General features: G+C 32.4%; 2 protein-coding genes across 3 annotated transcripts in view; one reads left to right on the top strand and one right to left on the bottom strand.

Annotated features, from left to right (window-relative positions):
* Positions 1-1,716: 1,716 nt before the first annotated feature.
* On the top strand, positions 1,717-8,305 carry LOC124500293 (corticotropin-releasing factor-binding protein). The gene is made up of 6 exons (XM_047064349.2): positions 1,717-2,750; positions 3,420-3,756; positions 6,680-7,051; positions 7,123-7,325; positions 7,401-7,509; positions 7,584-8,305. Exons 1-6 carry the CDS (start codon positions 2,586-2,588, stop codon positions 7,748-7,750), a joined length of 1,353 nt encoding a protein of 450 aa, XP_046920305.2. The 5' UTR covers positions 1,717-2,585; the 3' UTR covers positions 7,751-8,305.
* Positions 8,306-8,696: 391 nt separating this feature from the next.
* LOC124491216 (uncharacterized) overlaps positions 8,697-25,198 on the bottom strand; it is a 47,930-nt gene continuing 31,428 nt past the window's right edge. Inside the window, exons 3-9 of one of the 2 annotated variants that reach the window (XM_075734431.1) lie at positions 24,836-25,150; positions 19,171-24,087; positions 12,014-16,326; positions 11,355-11,958; positions 10,613-11,293; positions 10,311-10,549; positions 8,697-10,242 (exon numbers count right to left, since the gene is read on the bottom strand). In XM_075734431.1, the coding sequence (XP_075590546.1) occupies positions 9,784-10,242; positions 10,311-10,549; positions 10,613-11,293; positions 11,355-11,958; positions 12,014-16,326; positions 19,171-24,087; positions 24,836-25,150 (11,528 nt within the window). In that variant the 3' untranslated portion in view covers positions 8,697-9,783. Of the gene's footprint in view, positions 10,243-10,310; positions 10,550-10,612; positions 11,294-11,354; positions 11,959-12,013; positions 24,088-24,835; positions 25,151-25,198 lie in introns of both variants that reach the window. The other variant, XM_075734430.1, reaches the window with a different exon arrangement.

Genomic DNA, 25,198 nt, shown 5'->3' with positions numbered 1-25,198 from the left:
ATTTTCTCAATGACATCAATGAATCAAGAATTAAGGAATTTTTTTGTGTGTGTGTGTGTGTGTTTGTGTACAAAGTAAAGTTCAACGAAAAAGATATTCTTAGCATACAGATATTTTACAAAAAAAAAAAATTTTATCATTGAGAAATTGTTATTCATGGAATAACTCGGTTTTTTGTTGTTGTTGTTGTTGTTTTGTTTTTCTTTCGAATGAAAAAAAAACAAGAAATTACCAATTCCGGTAAATTCCGCAAAAGGTTTTGACAGGAGAAGAAAAAAAAATGATGATGATGATGATTGAATGAATGAATATAAATGTCGTGCACGCGACTTTGAAAAATAAAGTTTGTTTCATATTCTCATATTCAGATTTCTTCCATACAACACACACACATGTAAAAATGTTGACACTTAGTAAAAACAAAGTTGCTATATGTGTACCTATGGTACGTAAGCCTGTGTGTAACAAAAATAGATATTTTAGCCAATAATTAACTGTAATATATCGATAATCGATCGATTCCAATTTTGGCATGGTTGTTGGCTAGATTTTCATTTTTTTTTAATTCAAAGAATTACGTCTTTTCTAATGGCGAAAAAAACAAAAACAAAAAAAAAGAAATTAAGTCGAATGACGAATTTATTTTTTTTTTTTTTTTTGATAAAACAAAGTCAAAATGTCAAAACAAAATTTTCGTTTTTTTTTTTTTGTTTGGTTGCGGTACCCAAACACAAACAGATAAATGGTAGAAAAATTTTATATATTCAGGTAATTTAGATAGAAAAAATTTTCGTCAACATGGTATCATTTTTTGTTTTTGTTTTTGTTTTTGTTTCGCACACATAAAAAATAATGACTAAACAACATATGGGTTTCCCATTCACATACATTTCTAATCGATTCGAAGCTGTTGCTAATTGAATTTAGTTGAAATGAAAGTAAACATGTAGTGATATAAAACGTAAGTGTTTTGAGTTATTCATCAAAATATGTATACATGGTAATGAATAATGCAAATAAATAAATAAATTTTTTGTTTATTTTTGAAAATAACGTAAAGAAAAAAATCCCAAAAAAACCGGCCAGAACCGGATTCAATGGTGTTTTTTTTAATCAATGGCAATCACATATATCGGGTCCATAAACGGTGAAATAGATCAGAATGATGAACGGTAATCATGTTGTGTTTGTTCAATGATACAATTTATTTTTTTTTCTGAAATAAACATTCAATCGAAATCGAAAACAAGATTATTTTTACTAAAGAAAAATCTGATTTTTGTTTTATTTGTTCAAGGTTATCATCATCATTATAGTTTATTTTTATTTGTGGATTTGTTGATCTGATTTAAAAGTGAAATGATTATCAATTATTAAATAAACCTGAAATGGCGGACGGAACAAACAGAATATTATCAGATTATTTGGATTGGCCAAAAAAAAAACAAAACAGAAAAACAAAATGAAACAGAATGAAATGGCAAAAAAACATCTTGTGTCCATACATATATCACCACATGCGCCAAATGAAAGAAAACAAAATTATGTAATAACCAATGAGGCCGACGACTACGACGACGACAACGACGACGACGACGACTACGACGACAAATAAAAAAAAAATAAGAAAGTAAAGATCTTTTCATTGAAGAAAAGTAACGAAGGCAAACAAAATGAAACTATTTAAAGTGATGGACTTGAAGTAACTAGTCAACCAGTTGTTCTTGTTGTTCTTGTTGTTGTTGTTGTTGTTTTTTGAATTTTTCCTTCAAATAAATTCAATCATTTTGGATTAAACTGGATAATACTAATCCCATAATACAACAACAACAACCAATCAAATTTATTAACCATTTTCCGGATATCCGAAAGATGATCATCATCATAATGTTAGCATCATTAATCTAATGATTTCAATCGATTTATGTTTTTTTTTTTGTTTCATGTAAATATGATGTGATGTGATATCAACGTGTTATATGACATTCCAAACATTTCATGAACCGCATACCTAAAATGATTGCTTAACGCAAATACCCGTTACTTTTATTTTGTGTTATTGCATATGCTACGTTGTTGGATTATTCAACAACAACAACGACAACAACAACAACGACATCAACTTTCATAATTTATAAGAATCAGATCAAAAAAAAACGAAAGAATTTCTCTCAGAAAGAGAGAGAGAGAGAGATTTCAGTGTTTTCAGTCAAAAAAAAAAATTCTCTTACAACAGAATCACATCATCACGCGATCGATTACTCCCAATATAGGAAAAAATAAAAATTAACACCAGTAATGCGATGTGATGTGTGTGTGTGTGTTTAAGAATTCAAAAAAAAAAAAAAATATTCCAATCATTCGTTTAGTGTTTGAATTTATTGAAAATAATTGGGAAAAAAAATGTCGATAAATTGTACTTAATTTGTTAAAACGAATCAAGATTTTAATATTAATTTTGTTTTCCGAAAATTGTCATTCATTCATTCATTCATTCATTCCAGTAATAAAGAAAAATTATCATCATCTTATTTATACCTCAAAATTTTTTTCCGGAAAAAAAAACAACAACAACAACAACAATCATGAAATTCAGATCAGAAAAAATGACCATGTCATCATCATCATCATCATCAAGTGATTATCGATTATTCATCATCAACATTATTATATTATGTTTGATGTTATTCAATCAAATCCAGATTATTCATACAAATCCTGTTATCGATATCGAAGAATTGAATGAATTGGTAAGTAGTGAGATAGATAGAAAAAAAAATTCAATTTAAAAAAAAAACTGGAACACACACACACACACACATAGACACACACACGCACAAAAACAAACAAACATCAATAGACATTGGAGAGGCGAAGAAAAAAAAATCATCAATACAGACGCGACACATCAAGAAATCAATTTCAAAAAAAAACGATGATGATTAATCGGTTTGGCCCAATTTTGTCTTTTCTCTCAATGGGTTCCAATGATGATGATGATGATGATGTTTGTTGTTGTTTCATTTTCATTCATGTTCATCATCAAACAAAATTTATTCTCTGAAATGAAATTCTAAATTGTGTCAATTGAACATCATGGTATTAATATTTCGGTTGGATGAACATTAACATAAAAATAAACATTACAATTTGATTTATTGTTGAATGAAAATGAAAATTATCGATCGATTGTTCAAATTGAATTGATCAACCAAACATCATCATCATCATCAATTGACCCGAAACATAATGACAAAATAGGGATTGACAAAAAAAATGTGTGTGTGTACATGAAAGCCAATTCTGGTTCAATGCTGTCAATATTATATCGATTATATATTGATTATTAGAATTGAATTGGAGTTCAATTTGTAATAATTCATCATATGAATTTTTTTTTATTATTATTTTGTCTATAGATCGATCATGATGATGATGATGACAGTACAAATAATAGAAAACAGATATTGCCACCACCATTATCATTATCATCATCATCATCATCATCAGCACCACTACTATCGCCACAATCATCATCATACATACAAAATGAAAATGGTGTCATCGTACCAACAACAAAAGAAAATGAATTACTACGAAATACTGATACAATATTGCCATCGTCGTTTTCATCATCATCATCATCATCAGCGCCAACATTAAAATTGGCGTCATCATCATCATCATTCATGAATAACATGATGATGTTGGCCAATGAAAACATAACTGAAAATGTTGTACGATTAAATCCCAAAGGTAATCAAATCAAATATAATATAAATGTAACATTATTAAAATTAAATGATAATATTTTTTTTTAATTCCAAACATTTTGTCTTATTAAACATACATCATTCATTCATGAGATCTTTTGATCATCCTGTTTTGAAGACAAAAAAATAAGCCAGCAGGATCAAATCAATATTCAAGTGAAACAACAAGAAATTGATCAAAACAGACATTGCCAATTGTTAAAGTGCAAGAAAATTTTTGAATCAAAATTGAAAACGATATCAAGAATTGGAAGATAAAAAAATCATCATGATTCGCTCAATCGAATGGAGTTTGAGAAAGATATCACCAATTCACTCAGACATATGCTATTCATGCACAATCATCAATGGATACATACAATTAATGAAAATGGTGTCATCAAAATGTTCATTGAAAGGCAACATTCATTTCAAAGAAAATAATCAACAATTATTTATCTGAAAGTTTGCTAAATCATCAACATTTCCTGAGAATCGCCCTCTGGCATTTCAATACACGATGTAAATAACCAATGAAATTTCACCGAATTTTTAAAGCATGCAATTTATTAATTTTGATTTCAGGAAAATTTTTCCAACCTTTCTGTAAAACGTTGATCATCATTTGCGCCATTGGATTAAAATTAACGTCATCAATCATCATCGATTGATATCATGAATAATTAAATCAAAGATGATTTGTTCACCAATAAGGCTTTCCATTTTGGAAGAAAGAACAATGTAATATCGAAAAAGTGATCAAATATCTTGAAGATGTCGTGAATTTGCAAGACAATGCCAAAGGAATACAAAAGATTCAATTTCAAAATTCCTGTAATTTTTGTGGTGATAGTAATAAGAATTGTATCGGGTTAAGACATTTGCTGATTGGCACGGGAAGCAGGGCTCTGTTCCGCTTGCTTCCAATACATCCCGTTTTTGCAAAAATACGGATATTGTAAAGCTGTAAATTCACATAAATTGATTAATTGTCCTATGAACCAAAATTGGAGGTCGCAAATGATAATTTTGATAAATTCAATTAGTGCCACAGCAACAAAGTTAAATAATTTGGATACTCCTGAAAATTCAGAGGAGTCAGATCATGAACAAGGTGAATGTTTTTCTGTCAATAACAAGAAGAAAAAATCCATATCGCAGATATTGACATGTGCCCACATAAATGATAAAGAAGTTACAGTTCTATTAGATCCGGGCTCAAACATTATTATTTCAAAATTCATTGAAACTTAATGTTTGAGAAAAGTCTAAAAGTAACCGAACATCGATTTAAATCATTTCAAGCTTGTATGGCTAACATGATTGGGAACGATAAAACGCAAAGTTGTTTTCCAACTTGTATGATGATGACATACCAATATTGTTAGGACGTAACGATATTCATGGATTCAAGATAACGTTGTTCCCAGGTGATAATGAATTAATTCCGATGCAACTTTTACAACGATCAAAAACTAGCAAAATCAGTAAAAATTGCTATCATGTTGAAGCTGAACATAAACCAACTGAAAAACAAAAATATTCGTCACAACAAAATGGAAAGGTTTCAGCAAAAATTAAACCTAAAATTGGAAAAATTCTTACAGAAAAAACCACTGTCGAAGACACTTATGTTGAAACAAAAATTTGTCCAAATCAACAAAAGATTGATTCATTGTACGAATGTTTGTCCAAAGTTATTGAATTGCAGCATAAAATCGTGGATATTCAAGGAAAGTGTGCTACAGAAAAAGTAATGGAATCTCAAATCAAGAAGATAATAGGATATCATTCGTTGATAACAATTATCATCTTTTTAATGTTTTTTTTGATTGTACGTCCAATCATGACACCGGTGGCTAATCCCGTCATTCCAAAACAATCAAATGATGAATTTTCTCAAGTCGAAAAAATATTGAAAAATCAAAATCAACTTATTCAAGAATTTACCGATCATTTGAATGAACGTATCATATCTTTGACAAATATTGAAAATGCAATGAAAGAATTGTCAAAGTTCAATGACAAACTAAATAAAGTACAACCTCAATTGAAGACATTTTTAAGTCAAATGCAAATAACCGGAACTGGATATTCCCTTAAAACCATTCAAGAGATGGGGGAAGATCAAGGGTTTTTATGGTATAATAAACTCCGATGCATGTTTGACAATTCAAAATGTGATTGTTTGATGGAATCTGATATACAACCGAATATTTTCCGTAGAGAACAATGCGAACAAAGTAAATACCACCGATATTCAAACAATAAAATCATGGTAAAATCAAACTGGACCAAACTTGAGCTAATGTTATGCGCTTTGATCAGTCTGATCATATTGCCTAATGTTATCGACATCATGATGGTCTTGTGGTCTAAGTTTTGTCGTTCTACAAGAAATATGGAATATCCTACAAACGTTAATCATATTGATCATAATACCGAACCTACAAAACTATCCCTAGGAACTTTCTTGGGGAGGGCATGTAACATTATTAAAATTAAATGATAATATTTTCTATAAATTCCAAACATTTAAACACAACCAATAATTTAGTTATCTGAAAATTATTAAACACAAACAAAAATATCAATTAACATTCTTTAAAATTCACACACAAACTATAAAAACTAAAACACAGGACACGACAATCATCTTTTGAGATCATCCTGTTTTGAAGGGATTTCATTTGAATAAAATAAAACTTTTATATAAATATTATATAAATAAATAAATAAAATGAGAAAAAAAATTTACTTACTTGGAATAGTTGACAAAAATGATTCTATTTTGATATTCGATTACAGAATTTCATTTCAGAAATTCATTGATGAATCTAAAAATAAAAATAAATCGAATTGATATTTGATAATTTTTTTTTTATAATTGCATTTTTCGTTTCTTTTTTTTCTATTCACAACCAAAGAATGTATATTCGTGAAAACCGAAGATGGCATCTATACATTAATATCGGAAGATGAAAGCAATCTAGTCTGTGGCCTATATCTGATGGCCAGTCCAACACAATTGGTTGAAATAGAATTCATACAATTCAATGTTAGCTGTCATAAGAATGGATTATTAAGCGTAGTAGATGGATGGGAATTGATGGGACAATTTTTTCCTAGTGTTGAAGATCATCCAATACCAAGGGATGCACGTTATCATGAATTTTGTGGCCATATAAAACCGAAAAAAATTTTTCGTATGTCACAAAATGTTGGCCTAATTGAATATCGTATACCGACCATTGGTCAAGGTTTTACTGTTCGTATTAGATTTATTGACAATCCAAAACGTAAGTGTGTGCCAGGATAACATGGAAAGGAAAGAAAATTTAATTTAATTTTTTCATAATTTATCAATTAGCATGCAATACAATAATACAAGGCGTTAATTATGGAATCTATACATTACGAAATTATGGTCGCCGTATTAATTGTACAATGTCCATACTGTTTAGCGCTTCATTTCGTATATTATCGATGAATGTTGGCCAAAGTTATCGTCGATTGGACAGTATAATTCATTCACCAAGAAGTTATGCTATAGAAACTGGTGTCATTAAAAAGGTAACCGGGTGTTTTTTTGCTTTAGTGTTTCAAATAACGATTTGTTCTGTTCTGTTCTGTATTTTTTTCTTACAGTGCAAAAAAAGAGACATGAATGATTATGTAGAATTTCGTGGCGGTCAAGGTTTGGATACACAATTAATGCAAGTCGGTGATGATGTTTGTGGTTTTCGACCATTTCCACGTAAGTATTAAATATTTGTCTGGGTTTTTTTTTGGCAAATTGAAAAAATTTGTTTTTCCAAAATTTTTCATTAGATAAAAAACGTTTCACTGTAATGTGTACAAATACAGCAGTACGTCTAGTATCCAGTGGTCAATACGATAATCAAATTGAATTCGGTTATGAACCAATGTTAGACTTTGAACCACCCGTTAATCAGCCTGCATCGTTAATTTGTCCAATAAATCAACAAGATCAATAAGGATTATATATATCCAACAACAACCACTCCATCCCAAATCATCCTAATGGATAAAAAAAAGTCCAGTTATTAATATTGCAAGAGAAAAACTTTTAACCATTCTATATGTTGATTTGTTTCGTTTTTTTTTAAAATCATTACCACTGAGACAACACGCGTGTTTATCATTGATATTAGTGCACACACACACACACGCACACACATACGCACACTTTTATGTTTGAAGGGGAAAGGACAAATCTATCTTTCTCCAGTTATTTTTTCATCAATAAAAATGTTTGAAACTGAAGATTTTCGTTGTTGTAATAAATCTGATCTGATCTGATATGATTATATTACACCAACGATGACCATTATATAAACACATTCTGATCATTTTCATTCATTCAGTGAATTTATTATTGAATAGTATTCAAAAAAAAAAAACATTTGTCAAATATCATTGTAATTGATTCAATTTTTTTTGTTTTGTTTTTGTTTCTCTTCTCTTTTTTTTCCACTCCATAAATTGTGGCACATTGAACAAACATAAATGAATCATCATCATCATCATCACATACAATGACAACAACAATTCTGTACGAATCGATCGATAATAATAAACTAATTTTATTTCTGCTGCTAAACAAGACAATATATTAATCAATTATAATGAATAAATAAATCTGCTGATCACTGTTTTTGATTGATGATTTTATCTAAAAAAAAAAAGTGAAATCAAATTTCAGATGAAAATCATTCATCACTGCAAATAAACAAACAAACAAAATGCTATTAGTAGGCCATTAGTAGTCATGACACAATGGTTCAATTAGAATATATATATGGCCATGATCATCATCATCATCATTTCATGGATCTTATATGAAATCTGATGACAAAATAAAAAACAAATCCCAAGTGGTGTTCATCAATTTCCGTTCAATTAACGATAATTATAATGAAAATGAAATTGAATGTCTCCTTTATTGTTCAAGTGATAATAAAAAATGACATGTTAAATGTTACAATGGAAAAAGAATATAAAAGGGCAAAAAAATGATGATGATGATGATAATGATATCAATATATATGGTGGATATAGTGATGAGAGAGATAAAAAAAAATATATAGATAACGGGCTCAGGTTCGATTAAATAAGAATATGTATAAATGACATAATCATTGACAGATTTTCGTGTTTTTTTTATATAAAAAAAAAGAATGACAAAAAAAACAATCAATAATTTAGTGTTTCAACTCGAAAACAAACAAACAAACAAACGAACAAACAAACAAATAAAAAAAAACATAAAGGACGTGTGTTTTCATCATCATTCAATGTGTTTGGATTTCAAATATCTGAAAAAGAGTTGTGTTGTGTGTGTGTTGTTAGTTTTGTTCAAATGAATATAATACAGAAAAAAATCAAACACAAACACACACACATTACATAAATTCAATTGAATTGGGAATTTTTGCTGATCCAATCACAAATACAAATCATCATCAAAATTAATAGGCAGTGGACAAAAAAAAAGATAAAAAATGAGCTAAACATGTAAAGCATAGTAAACAGAAAAAAAACTTGATCATCAAATTGAATAAAACAAAATAAGACAGAGAATGATCAAGAAATGGGGGGAAAAAATAAACATTATGAAATAGACAAAAAAAACAATTAACGCGAAATGAAACAAAAATACGTAAATCCTATTCACTGGTTACTTACTGGTGGTGGTACATACACAGTTATATTCTGTGTGTGTGTGTGTGTGTGTGTGTGTGTGTGATTCTAATCATTGACATTCTCGTTGATTCGTTGAGAGAATGAAATTAAAAAAAAACAAGAAAAAAAAATATTGGCATTAATTAACAAATTCAGTTGACAGCAAGTGAAAAATGGAAAAAATCAATCAAACACACACACACACACACACACACACACACACACAGAATTAGTACCGATGTACTCAATTTGATTAATAGATTATACTTGGAATTTATCATTATTGTCACTGGAATGATCATCAAAGATGCGTCTGATTTTTTTTTCACCAAGCAGCATATTGATGTGAACGATGATTACCGGAACTTGCACCGCTACCGCCACTACCATCATAATCATAACCAGATGATGTATGATGATGATGATGATTGTGATGATGACTATGTGAATGTCCATGACTATTATTATTCTGACCATGATGATGATTATTATAATGATGTCTATGGTTACGGCCACCATGATTATTATTATTATAGCCATTATTACCATATGTTTGTAAACTTGTTGAACTTGCATTTCTAACTCTAGGTATCATGAATTGTGTACTAAAATTATATGGTATTGAACTGGTACCGATATTTGGATATGAAGCACCAATCATATCACCACCATTATATTGATGATGATCATGAGGATGATGATGATGATGATGTGAAGACAACTGTTGTTGTGGATGTTCACTTTCACGGCGACGTCGATATTCTCTTGATAAAGTTGCATCAGTCTAATGTAATGAAACATTTGCAATTAAAATAAATGATATTCATCGTCAACCAAAAAAAAAAAACATACATTAGTTATTCCTGGACCATCATATGAAATGTGTGATCGTAATGGATCACTATTATCACTTGAAGTTTCCAACATTGCTTTACGATCCAATGTAGAACCAATCATGTTAGGACCATAAGCACTAAAATTACGGAATCCTTTAACCAATGCACGATTACGCCATTTTCGACAACAATAAACAATTGAACAGATTGTAATGATGCTTAGAATGGCAATTACTGGAATGAATATAGCCAACACTATTTGATATAAAATGTAATTACATTAGTAAATACAATTGTCATAAAAATGTGCATTCTTACATAGACCATTAATCTCACAACGACGTCCCAAATACATTCGATGACATTTACAAGAGCTAATTTGTCCAGTTTCATCACGATAACAATCACCACGGCCATAACAGAATTCACATGCTTTAATTTCCGATGCACACATTCGACCGGGGAATGAAAGATCTAAATCTGGATAACCATTAAGACATTCACAACGATATGAGCCTGGTTCATTAATACAACGTGCAGAACTTGCACAATCATTATATTCTTCTGAACTACATTCATCGAAATCAACAACATCTTCCAGATCAGCATAGATCTGTTGTGGACTTGGTAATTGTTCAGAAGAGGATGATGATGATGACGATGATGGTTGTAATGATTGAGGAGGTTTCATCATCAATGTTCGCGACAATTCTTCACGAATCAAATCTTCATCAATATTATTTGATTCAGTTAAATGAATGGTCATATTGACGAGAACACCATGTCCATCTTGTGCTTGATTAATGTCCAAAACATCGGCACCAATATAATTCTCTTTCATACTACTGATCATTATGTAAGCAGAATCAATCTGATTTCGAGCTGCTTTGGCAAGATTCTGATATAAATCTGATGTATGATTCATTAGGATGCTATTCCATTCTAATTCGTGGTCACCTAATCTAGTGACACGAACCAATACGATAAAATTTTGCAATTCTGGAAAATAAAAAAAAAATAAATTTAAAATGAAACCATAGTAATCATCTAAATGACATACCAAAACAAACATCATTGCCCATTGGTTTTTTAACATAACCTGGACGACAATCACATTTAAATTTGCCATCAAATTCTTTACATATTTCTTTGTTAGCAGCATTACAACCAGGTTTACATTGATCAAGATCAAGAATCGATGGTCGAGTCGTAGTTTTTGGATATGAAAATTTCGTAGTCTTTTTCGTTGCCGATCCTCCTGATGGTCGTTGTTGATCAGAATCAAAATCAGTTGGTGGTGGTGTTGGCGATGGTTTGTATGGCTGTCTAGGACGATGACTTGTTTTGAATATTTTTGGTGGTTCAGTTGCTCTCGATGGTGGTTTGAATCGATTAATACCAGGTTTACGTGTTGGACGGAACGGTGATGATCGTTGTTCGCCACCACTTGTCGATGCACCTTGTGGTTGCATTCGAATTCTTGTGTTTGAATCTCCTGTGATCGTACTTTGTGGAATAAAAGTGGATTTTGTTGGTTTAATTTCGGTACTATACGTATTTAGAATAGTCTTTGAGCCAACAATAGTTGTGACAACAGTTCTAAGTGGCATTGTCGTTGTGTATGAAGATGTGATTGTTAATGGTGAATCTCTTGTGTAATAAACCTGGAAAAATTTTACAATTGTCAAAAACAATGATACGATAATTGATTTTACAAACCTTTGTCGTAGTCATCACAATAGTAGATGGTGAAGATTCAACACTAGTTATATATTTGGTTTCAGTAGGATGAATCATCGGAGGCACATTATTATCAGCAATACCAATTGATGTTGAAGGACCATTTCCAGCTGTACTAAATATTGGTGATTTTGATGGGAATAAATAGGATTCTCGTACTTGTGATGATGATGATGATTCATAGACGGGAACTGTAAATGAAGGTTTAACCAAAATGGATGATGTCAACAGTCCATCATCTACAGATAATTTTGGTATGATTGCTTGAATATCATGAATTGATGATGTGGGAGATGATTCGGGCAATTCCACTGGAACATAAGCTACAGGTGGCATATTTTCCATGAAATATATTGAAGATGTTCGTTCGAAAAGCGATGATGATGGAAAAGATACTGTTGGCGATGTGAATAATTCGGGACGATTAATTGGAATATAAACCGGGTCATCCATATGGCTAACAGTAGCACCATCTTTAGGTGGCATTATCATATCTTTGATGACTGATGTTCGATCAATATCAAATGCTGCATTATCTCTGACCGATGTTGGATTGTTTGGTATTTTATTTTTCTGTCCTTTGGCCAATATTTGTACAATATCTTTGATTGCTTCGCCAATATTACCGGCAAGATTAGCACCATCCAAAAGATCAGTCAATTCGATTATAGCACCAGGTTTAATAGCTGGTGATTGTGTTTGCATTGAATCAACGATGGCTGGATGCATCTGTTGTGTTGGTATTATTGGATTCAGAATCGGCACTGCCATATCCGATGGTTTATTATTATTGTGATCAGCGATCAATGTTAGATCACCATGATTCAAAAGTGGATTAATTGGTCCTTTTGCACCATCGATTGTATTGTCCGATTCGACAACATTGGATGGCAATATAAAATTAGTAAAATAAACAACTGCATCTGATGTATCCTTTAATGTAGATGATAAAATGTCAGAATTATCCGTCATACTTGGTTCCACTTGAATTGAACCACTTCCGACAATAATTTGATCTTCTGGAACATAATCCGAATAAATAGATGTTGCTGTATTCATTAATGGCGGTGTTTGTTGATTACTGCTACTACTACTACTACTATCACTAATTGATTGCCATAAGTCATCATAATTATTGAACGATGGTAATTCTGTTGACGAGCTTGAACCAGTTGTTGTTGTTGTTGTCGCTATTTGCATAGATGGCTGCTGTGTCATTTGACTACTAGGAACATACATTGTTATCAATGAATGTGTTATTTCTTCACGACTTTGAATGATTGATGTTGTACCACTGAATAATGTTGTATAATAGGTATGAGTAGTGAATAATGTCGAAACGCTTGGTACTAATCCACCAAAAAGATTTTTTGATTGTTTTGCCACATCAATCGATGGTTGTGTGAAACGAATGTTTGGCATATGATGATTATGATGATGATGATGATGATGATGTTCAACATTGATTGATGATGATGACATGATGTGATCACCGTGTGTTGGTTTTGTCTGTTGTACACCAAATGTTTCGGTAACAATTGTTGGACTTATTTCTTCAATCGAAGACAGTACGGTATGTGAACCATGAAATAATGTTATATAATGAGTCAATGTTGTGTATGTACTTTTCAAACTAGTCAAATATGTTGGCCTATATGCTGTTGATGACAATCTTGGAGCTGATGTTATATAATCAGTAGGATTGAACAATATCTGGCTAGACGGTATCGATGTGATTGAACCATCAATAAAAATATTTGATCTATCCACTGATCTTGTTACTGTTGTCGTATCTGGGAATGTAATGAATTCAGTTTTCACATCTTCAATCGGTGTTATTGATGATGTTGAACCATTGAATAGTGTGGCAAAATAAGTCATTGTAGAGAGCAATGTACTTGTACGTAAATATTTCACCGTTTCTGTGGTCATAGTTGGTTCGATTGATTCTATGGAATTTGATGAAGACGAAGAACCATGTTGATCTGGATGATGATATTGTTCTGGAATGATATTTTTCATCAATACAGCACCACCGGTCACCAATGTTGGTTCGAATGTATATGGCCGTGTTGGTGTTGGCATACGACTTGAAATGATTAATGTGACACCATTCGAAACACGAACAAATTTATTTGCACGAGCAGCATCCGAATGATCCATTTTATCGTTTCCAGATTCATTTCCAGTGTAATAGCCACTAGAAGTTTGTAATAATGTAGCTGATGGTATTATCATTGTCGGTGTTGGACTTGAAATTTCATATGATGACTCTGATGATGATGTGGTACCTGGACGAACTAATCGGCTACTGATACGCATTATTTTACTATTCAATGGTTGGTATCCAGTTTGTCCTGGTCGTGGACGGAAAATTACTTTGGATCGGAATAAATTCGGGCGATTCAAAACGTTTGTAGTTGGTGTTGACGCAGCTCGTGATGAGCTAATGGCATCGTTAAGTGAATCCAAAATCGATGATGAAGGAAACAAATCATCATCCAAAGTTGGTGATGAAGCGACAAACGAATCGGAAATGGATGATTCAATAACAACGGGCAAATGTGATGTTCGTGAACTGACACGCATACGAAGTCGACTTCTTGACATTGGATGAGTATAACGTGGATTATATGGTTTTCGAACAACACTTGAACTTATTCGTACTGAAGATCGTATCAATGTTGGTGAAGAGAAAAGCGTTGAATCAATGGTTGGTGTCGGTTCGGCTGTATTCTCCACCGGTTGATATGATGGTTCCAAAATCGAAGACGACAACAATGGTGTATCAACAGTGGTGAGTGGATACGAAGATTCATCCACTTTAGTTGTACGAATGATATCAAATTCATTATGATGATGATCAACCGATGATGATTCCACAATAGATGGCGTTTCTTTCGGCACATCCAGATGATTTGTAACAAAAACAGGATGATAAGAAGTGGTGCTTGGTTGCCAAGGTTTAAATGAAACTTGTTTATTATATGTTTTTTGTATTACTTTATAAAGATCATCATTATAGATCTGAACCTGATATAAAGCATTGTAAATTGTTGTGGCCAGACCTTTGGTTTTGGTGCCCAATTCTTGTAATCTTGTCGGTTCTATAACACCATCAGAATCGCGAACAATTTCCACAATACTTTTATCCAATGCTCGTGTTGTGATGGCCGAAGTGACACTTTCACGACTTAAATGAGCTGTATGTTGACCACGAATAACGGTTGTTAAATATGTAAACGTTGTATAATAAGTTAATGGAATTGTAGGCGTATGAATCGCTGATGATGATGATGATGATGGTTCATGTTGTTGAACAGATGATGGTGAATATTGCTCTGTTGAAGATGATGATCCATGAACCATTGATCTTGATATATCCAAATCACCATTAGAAGGTGGTGGATAATTGGAACCAGTATCATATGGCAGTGCAATTGCCTGGTCATCCATAACATTATGAACATTGAATTGATTGACTGGATTATTACGATTTTTATGCGGTAATATAGCATGATTGATATGTTGAATAACATGTCGTGGATCCGGTTGAATTGGAAGCGTTGGACTTGATGGTAATCGTGGATAATGATGATGATGATGGTGGTGGTGATGATTATTATTATTATTATGATTAAATTGATTAGGAATTTCAATAAACGATGGCAAAGTGGATGAAGCAATCATAAGATTTGATGATAATACATGACTCGGTTGTATGGCCTGATGTAATGGATTAGCAGCAGCAACGGTTGGATTTACCTGTCTAATACTGGACACAATTCGACGACTTTGTTGTGGTTTAATTTTGCGATAAGTTGGTTTCTGAAAATTATTGGCCAATAAATATGATGCTGTTGAACTAATCGGTGGAATCGATACAACCACACTACTATACATATTGAATGGTTGATCAAGTTGAACTGGTTGTCGCCGAAATGAATTGAATGATTCTGGACCATAATTGATGTGCGGTGATGATGATGATGGTGGTGGTGATTGTTTATCCTGAATACCTACCAATCGATTAAATTCAGTCAATGATGATCCAGATACATGATTCAAAGAAGAGGCTGCTTTTGATTTAATTCGAACACGTTGAAATTTTCGATTTGGTTTACTACGTTCCGATGTGAATGAATTGGATGATGTACCACCGGATAATTCTTTATAGATATTATCACTATATTGTAATAGTCTACGTTTTCGAAACGTTGCCGTTGGTGATTCATCCTGATTATCCATATCAATGGGCAATACATTTGCTTCATAGATTTCCGTATTGGGACCTTTAAAAATTGTGGTAATAAAATAAGGATGAGAATTGGTGTCTTGTGATTGTAATTTTGAATCAACAGTCATAAAGGAAGTGGAAATAAATTGATGATGATTATTATTTTTGTTTTTTAATTTTGTTTGGCTCTGTTGTTGTTGTTGTTGTCTATGTTGTTGTTGTTGTTGTTGTCCGAATCCAGTAGAACTTTCTAATAGAACTGGTCCTAAATAATCCAATCCATCATTATCATCATCATCATCGAACATTCTTTCATTGTAATTATCTAATCGATTTAAAGTTGATCGTATATCACGTTCAACTTTTGTAGCCATAATGGTCGATGATTGTAATTGTGGCTGCTGTAATGGAACAGTAATAGCGGTGATCAATTCAGTAATATCACCATTTTCGCCACGTATCGAAAGTGTTAACATTGTTACTAATGGTGAAGGATTATTATGATGATGATGATCTGTATTTGTTATTGGAACGGTCAATGTTTTCGTAACGGTTGTTTCGGCAACCGATGTGAATGTCAATGTACTAACTAATGTTTTTCCATGTAATAATAACGATACTGAGGTAGTGGATGAAAGTGTATGGTCAGTAACATAAGTGGTAGTCAATAATGTACTACCAGGTGGTGGTGGTAATAATTGTGTTAACAATGCTAATGAATCGGTAGAAATGACCGTGGTTAACATTGTAAATGTTTTCACATCCGTCAATGTTTCGGTTCTTGTACTATAACCAAATTTGATTGGTATTAATTTAACTTCTTGTAATGCACTTGTGGTTACAAGAATTTCGGTAATTTTATGCGGTTCCAATTGATCAGTCATTCGTGTATACAATGTTCGTGTTGTTCCATCATCATCTACACTTGTTTCATATGATGTATGTGGAATGATGCTTGTATTCAATGTTGTTGTTGTTAATGTTGCATATGAAGTACGAAAACCATGAAAAATTGGTACAGTTTTCACTGTAGTAGCAATCGATGTGACAGTTATCGGAACTTTTGGTATGGTTTCCGTTGCATAAATAGTGCTGGCCACTATTGGTTGCTGTAAACTTGGCTGATGTAATCGTGAACGGCGATTTCCACGGCCAAATTTCCGCTGTTGATCCATTGGATCCGATTGTGTTGATCGTTGATATGTAGACAAAGAATGTTGTTGTGTATCACGATTCAAATTCTTTAGATGAGGTAAACGATTTCGGCTATATTTACGATTCAAACGAAGTCGTTGATTTGGAAGTAGATTTATGTTCCTAGGAGCAGGAGTGGTTGTCGTAGTTGTAGTCAATTGTGTATAATATGAACGGCCACGATTTAGACTGCCACGATTTCGATTCAAACTCCTATTTCGATCCAAATGTTGAGACTGTTTATGACGAGAATTCGAATCATTCGAATTTGTTCTTTGATTTGTTCGATCCGAAATATTTGGATTATAATCATTGTAATGATAAAATTCTAATGAACGTGTTGCACTTGTCGAAACAGGTGAAGAAGCAGTTGATCTCGAAATTGATTGTTGTTGTGTTCTACGACGAGGTGTTACAACACGATTATTATTATTATTATTGATAACTGCTCGTGTATTCGATGACCAATTTGTATCCGGTTCATTGTATCCTACACGTTGACCAAATCCAGTGGTTGGATTACGACGTGGTTGCCAATATAAATTTCTATTGGCTGTTCTTGGTGAAGATGTGGTGGTGGTGGTGGTGGTTGTAGTTGTCGTCGTCAATGATGATGATGAGTCTAATCTAGCCGGAGTATCAATCTGATCAATATAATCCACATCATCATCAGAATCACCATAATCAAAGAGTGGTTGTGCATTATCTTTTTCACGAATAGTTCGACTTCTTGGCATTTGTCCGGATGATGAACTGGACAGCATGTATGGTGATGAATCTCCATCACCATCATCATAATCTTGATTATTATAGATTGGTTTAAATTTTCTAGATGCTAACCATGAATTGGATTCACTTTGAATTAATCCTGATGATTGTGATTGTGATTGTGATGATGAATAACCACTAGATTCATCGAAAAGAGTTGTGGTTACTGTAACAACAGTGGTAATAACTTGTGCAGGCATTGGAATTGATGAACGTGATGATGAACTAAATAAAAATCTAACTGGTGTTGGAAAATGAACCGATGGTTTTGTTACAGTTGTTGTTGTGGTAGTTGTTGGATCAATTGTTCCAATCATATTGGATGTTTCACGAGAATAATGTGCTGTGAAACCATTGATTTGTGTTGTATAAAATTCTGTTGTGTGTACTACCAATACTGTATCATTGATTGTTCCGGTTGCATATGAAATGGATGATAAACCAGGTAATGATGGCCATAAATCAATGGTCGAATGTTTTTCATCATCATCATCATCATCAACAACAACAACAGAGACAGAAGAAGAAGAAGAAGAGGAAGAAATTGTAAAGGTAGGTGAGGAAATGATAGTTTCTTTGGGATCGGAAATAATAATCTTGGATACGGCATCATCAATAATCATGGAAGAGGTAGCAATATTATTAACGTGCAAATCAGGATCAAAAGATGTGCTTTCAATTGCAGTGGAAATAGAAGCATCGGTAATAGTGGCATTCAATGAAAAAGGGTCCAAAGAACCGGAAAACAGGCTTATGGTTGATGGTGTCATTTGTACAGTTGTTGTTGTTGTTGTAGTTGCCAAGTTGGCAGAGGCAGAGATAGTATGAAATATCATTGATGATGATACAGGATGTGTTTGTAATGGTGGTGGTGGTAAAGTGATAGTTTCGGATCGTGTTTTGGCCAAATGTGCATATATACCTCCAATATACGTACCGAAAATTTCCTTTGTTAAATGAATCAATTCTTGTCGTTCAAGATTGGTCAACGTTTCGATTGATGATGATATCAAACCGGTACGATAATCAATGGTCGATTTGTCATTGGTGGTGGTGGTGGTGGTGGTCGCCGATTTGGTGCTATTGGGTAATACCGATGAAGATAATTTTGGTGTTTCACTCGGTGATGAAAATGTTGGTTCAATATCGATCGATGAACTGAGTGAAGACGATTCACTTAGAACATTTTCATCACTTAACCACGAATCATCGACCATCATCATTTCGGAATCTATAGACATCTCTGTCATAGTTTGATTATTCATATCAATCGGGGATTCTGTTGTAATCGATTCTTCGTCGTCATCACTAATAATATTGGACATTTCGGTTGTCGTTGTATCCAAGTGATTAGATTCGGTAATTTCATAATCAACAACATCATTCAATTCATTATCGGATGTTTGATTCAATTGAATTGTGATTGGATTCAATGTAGGTGATTCTAATGTTTTAGTGATGGCAAATTGAGCATACAATCCATTGATTGTAGTGCCAATAATTTGTGTTAATAAAGTTTGATCACCATTCTGATTGGTCATTTCGGAAACGATACCAATTTTTCGATTTGATTCCAAAGTCGATAATGGCGGTTGATGATGATTATTTTGTTCATCAACATCGACTACAACAATATTATCATCATTATCTTGGACTATAACAGAAGAAGATTGATGATTGTTTAGACTAGATGACTTTTGTTTAGTTGGATGATTATCCACAGTATCAATCAATGTATCCACAGTACGACGAATACGGCGTAGATTTTGATCCGGAACAACTCGTGTAGGTAGGATTTTACCAGTAATAACTGTAGAGAAAAGATGTTCATTAGAGCGAACAATTGGTCGACCATCAATCAATTCGGTAGTGAAATATGTATATGTTGTATAATATGTCACTGGCGTTGGCGTTATTGATGGATGTAATCGTCCAGTACGATCTATACCGTCTATATCATGATAATGACCATCAACTAATATTGTATTACTGTCTCCAATTGATGTAATCAATGTAGATGGCGGCCTACGTACAATCACTGTTGATTTACGGCGATCATCACCATTATTATTGATATTGAAATTCAAGGTATCCATAAGTTTTCTTGTTTTGGTCACTTTTATAACTTTACGTCTGATGGAATTGGTAGAAGTTCCAATATCGTGATTGTTATCATCATTTGAGCCTTCAATTTCGATACGAGCCAATGATGATGATGATGATAATAATTGTTGTTGTTGCTGTCGGACAGATTGTGGTACAAATGGAACCACTGTATTTTGTCGTTCATTGTGTGCATTATCTGTATTTAAAACAATTTGATCATCTAGCACCGGTATTCCATTGATTAGTCGAACAATACCGTCATTAGATTGTTGTTGAATACGGTTCAATATTGTCGTCGATGATTCTTGAATACGTTCATCGTTTACGGTCGATGGTGAATGATAATTGATTGTTGTTATAACTGGATAATTTTGAAATGTTTTTATCGGACGTTGAACTTGTTGTTGTAATGTGGTGGTTGTATGAATTAAATCTTCAACATCAGGTAGATAGATATTTGAATAGATATGTGTATTTGTTACAACCGTTGAACCTTGACCAGGTACAAAAAACGTAGTGTATAATGTTGATGTTGAAAATTCAGTAACTGGTGTGATTACAATTGGTAAATTTTCGGCTGCTGCTGCTGTAAAATCTTTCTCTTCAATGATTGAACGTTTATGTATCGATACTAATGATGATGATGATGATGGCATTGGTGGTGACTGATTAAGATTTATTGTTCCGGTCACAATGTTTGATATGACATTTGTACGGGACACAATTTGTGATGTTGAATCTTTGAAAAATGTCGTATAATATGTAAACGTCGTATAATGTGTGATTGGAACGGCTATACCGGACAATAATTTTCCCAGATATGATTTATTCAAAGGTGTAGGCTTGTTATTATTATTTGAATTCAAATTCAAAGAATGAAGACTTGGTGTCGGACTCATTTGTTGTTGTTGTTGTTGGCCATTATCATCATCATCATCATCATTCATTGTCGTTGGCATTGTTTTTATTGTAGTTGGCGTTGATGATGATGATGATGATGATGAAAATGAAGACAAAGGTCTTGTGTCAATCAAATGGATGGCGGAAGATGTATTTGGATCACCATTATCATCATCATCAGCATCAGCATCACTGTTTATTTCGGAAATGTTTGTGACCATCTTTGTGGACGTGATTGATGATGATGATGTTGATGATGTTGGTACAATAATGGCTAAATCTTCATCAAAAGGATCGACAATATTTGTTACAATCTCTTTACGACTATGTACAAATTCAGTTTCAGAATTTTTAAATGTAGTAAAATAAGTATATGTAGTGAAAAATGTTTTCATTGGTTTTGTAGGCCTTATTCGATTCGATTGTTCATTATCATCATCATCATCATCATTGTTTTTATTATAAATAACATTAGTGGATATTATTTCCGATGTTCGTGTACGTATTTTACCACCATCAATTTGTTCAGTTATAAAATCAGTATGTTTTGTTGTAAATGTTGTGGCAATCAATTTCAATGGTAACGTTTGTGATGATTGACTAGTAATGAAAGTATCTAATGTCATTGTTGATGATTTCAATGAATTTGGCACATGTGATGAAAAACTTGGCAATATGAATCCATTTGTAATTGTTATGCCATCACTAGTGACTAAATATTCATTATATTTATCAAGCTTTCGTGATGAAATAAATTCAGGTGTCATCGATGATGGTGATATTTTCTCATCATAAACAGTTATTTTACCATTATCATATGATGGAATGGATTTACCAATAAGTGATGATGATGATGATGTTTGAAGATAATCATGGAACAATGCAACTTTAGTTGGTTTAATGGTCGAATGTTTATCCACCGATGAATCGACTTTGATTTTGGGCGTAAAAATCAACATTGTACCATTAACAATGGTGGTAAAATCAATGAAACCAAAAATGGTGCTTGTATCACGAATTCGATTCACCGTAACGGATGATGATGATGATGTTGGTTCCACAATGGTTGGATCATATTGTGGAATATTGCCACTGAAATAATTATCCAACAAGAATTTCTTTTCCACATCATCTTGTTCATTGAAACGTCCCACTGTTGTAGTATGCATTCGTGGACGATTTAAAAATTTGGACAAAATTCTTGATGACATCATTATGTTATGATTATTACTAGAAATAGATGATGTTGTCGTTGTCGTCGTCGTCGTCGTCGCCGTAGTTGGTACAATCAATGCAGACGATGATGACAATGATGGTAATGTGAATGAATGATGATGATAATGATGATTGTCATTATCAATAATCTGTACATTTGACAATTGTTTTTTAATATCGAATCGTACATCAACAATCGATGGCTGTAAATCTTTCACTATGTATGGAACATATTTTCTATCTGCATTGACCTCAATTTTTGAAATATTCTTCCATCCTAATCCAGATAAAATGATTGTTTTCATTGGTCGACCAACCATATTATTGTCATCATTAAAATTCAATTCAATTTCAGCATGAACCATTTTTATATTATTACTGTTTCTGCTAGCACCACCACTACCACCACCACCAGTTGTAAACACTGGTATAACGATCAATGATTTTCCAGCCGATGCTAAATTAATGGTTAATGTACCATTTATTGTTGATGATTGTCGATGATTTCCATCATCAGTAAATTGTCGTGGCCGTTCTTTACGTATTTTGATAGGAACATTATCACAGATCATTCGATCATAATCCATTGCTATTCTGGCTAGTCGATTTTCACCACACGCTACAATGAATGCTGTACCAATGTCATTTTGATGATCATAAAAGATTCCCGTGAGAATTGTCAAACGTTTATTGCCAATGATAAATGTTTGATTTGTTGCTTGTTTGATTTTTATTCTAGCCATTTTTTCCGTTTCGACTGCATGATTAGCATCAATTTTTGTCATCGTTGATTTCCATCGTTCCTTGTTAACTGATTCGTTCATCATAGTATTGTTGTTGGCAGTAATGGTGGTGGTCATCGGTTGTCGATGTTGACCAGTTTCACTATCATATGATTGTGTCATCATTTGTGGTATAAATGTTCCAGTTATTTCAACAATTGAATTTGTTTCAGTCAATTTTTCTAATAGAATTGGAGGTGTAATCATTGATCGATGATAATATGGATATTTTGTTGGAGCTGTCAACAATTCATATGGTAAAAATGTTCCAGTTAGTTCGACTACATCTTGATGACTTGTCGATGTCGATGTTGATGTTGTTGTTGCCATTGTTGATTGTTTCGTTGTTGATGTTTCAATCTTATTATCTATCATGATGATAGTGGACGAATTGGGCGTAATTATTTGTTCATCGATCAATAATGATGGCGATGATGATGATGATGACATTAATGATAATGATGATGATGATGAAAAGTTTTTATCTTTATCATCATCATCATCATCATTGCTTTCAGAAACAATATCATCACCATTGTTAGTAGTAGTTGAATTCATTGTTATTTCATCGATATACGGTGATGATGTTGTTGATAATGAATCAAAAAATTCAGATGAAAAAAGTTCTTCAATATTTTCCGGTATTAATAAAATTGGATCATCAACATCAACATCAGCCATGTATTTATTTCCATTTGTTGCTGCTTCTGCTGCTGCTGCTGTTGTTGTATTATGATCATCGATTTCGCCATCATCATCAGCATTATCTTCACCAATAACGGTCATGAATGGAACATTCATATCATATGGCCTTTGCTGTGGTTGTTGTTGTTGTGGACGTGTCAACATTCCTATTTTTTTGGATCAACGATAAAAATATTCAATATTGAGTTATACCGGAATGGATTTAAAATGATTAAAAATTTTCAGCGGATGTTGGATTCAATGACAGATGAGTGGTTAGTAGTAGTAGTAGTAGGTTCATTTTTTAAAAAAAATTCAGGTTAATTTTCCACTTTCCCATTCCCAAAAGACAAACATACGGATAGAATTTGAAGCCCGAATAAATGGGTTAGTGTTGTCGATGGTCAAATTATTTGTGTTTTTTTTGGTTTGGTTTATTATTAGTTTGAAAAAAAGTATTTTTTTTGTGTTAAAAATATTCAACCTCAATCAATGTGACCAGGTGTCGTATTTATTTATTCATTCAATCAATCAATCAATTAGTTGGATGTGGTTATTTATTATCATTATCGTGTGTATCCATTATTATTAATATGGATATAATTTGTACGAAAAAAAAAACTGAATGGTCAAGTAAATGACCACTATGTATGTGTATGTATCATTATTTTTTAGTTCAAGAATCATCATTATGATTATGATTTGTTAATGATTAGTTTTTTGGTTGGATTATTAGATAGTCACGGTTTAAACATATAAATCCGTTTATTATTATTAAATATACAAAAAGACGAAAACAATCAAATAATGATAATAACCAACATCATATTAGTAGGCGGAAAAAAAGGATTTGTTGTTGTTTATAAACATATAAACATTAATTAATTAATTAATTAATTAAAAATTAAAACTCACCATTAGGTAATAGTTCATTTTGTATGAAACTTTGACAAATGGTAACCTCTAAACCTTCATCTGAACCATCATCACAATTAATTTGTCCATCCATATAATGTTTACGATCAATACATATTGGTATACCACAACGGCAACGAAATTGTTGTATAGGATCAGGACATTCATCTGATGAATCAATACAATCAATTATTCCATCACCAACTGATGATAAATCAATACAAGTTGAATCACGAATACATTCAAATTCATTTGCTGTACATCGTTTCATCGTATGATGATGATCATTATCATCATCATCATTGATTATTATAGCTATAAATAAAAAAAAAGTAAAAGAAAAAAAAATCAATGAATATTTCA

This window comes from Dermatophagoides farinae, chromosome 10 (genome assembly GCF_024713945.1).
Source record: "Dermatophagoides farinae isolate YC_2012a chromosome 10, ASM2471394v1, whole genome shotgun sequence".
Lineage (NCBI taxonomy): Eukaryota > Metazoa > Arthropoda > Arachnida > Sarcoptiformes > Pyroglyphidae > Dermatophagoides > Dermatophagoides farinae.
Note: the sequence above shows the minus strand (reverse complement) of the source record. Positions and strands in the feature narration are given on the sequence as shown.

Excerpts from the sequence above, each read along its gene's own strand:
- LOC124500293 (XM_047064349.2), top strand. The coding sequence starts at position 2,586 with ATGAAATTCAGATCAGAAAAAATGACCATGTCATCATCATCATCATCA. Across the intron at positions 3,757-6,679 it reads TGTACGATTAAATCCCAAAG|AATGTATATTCGTGAAAACC; the intron begins GTAATCAAATCA and ends TCACAACCAAAG. Across the intron at positions 7,052-7,122 it reads ATTTATTGACAATCCAAAAC|CATGCAATACAATAATACAA; the intron begins GTAAGTGTGTGC and ends TTTATCAATTAG.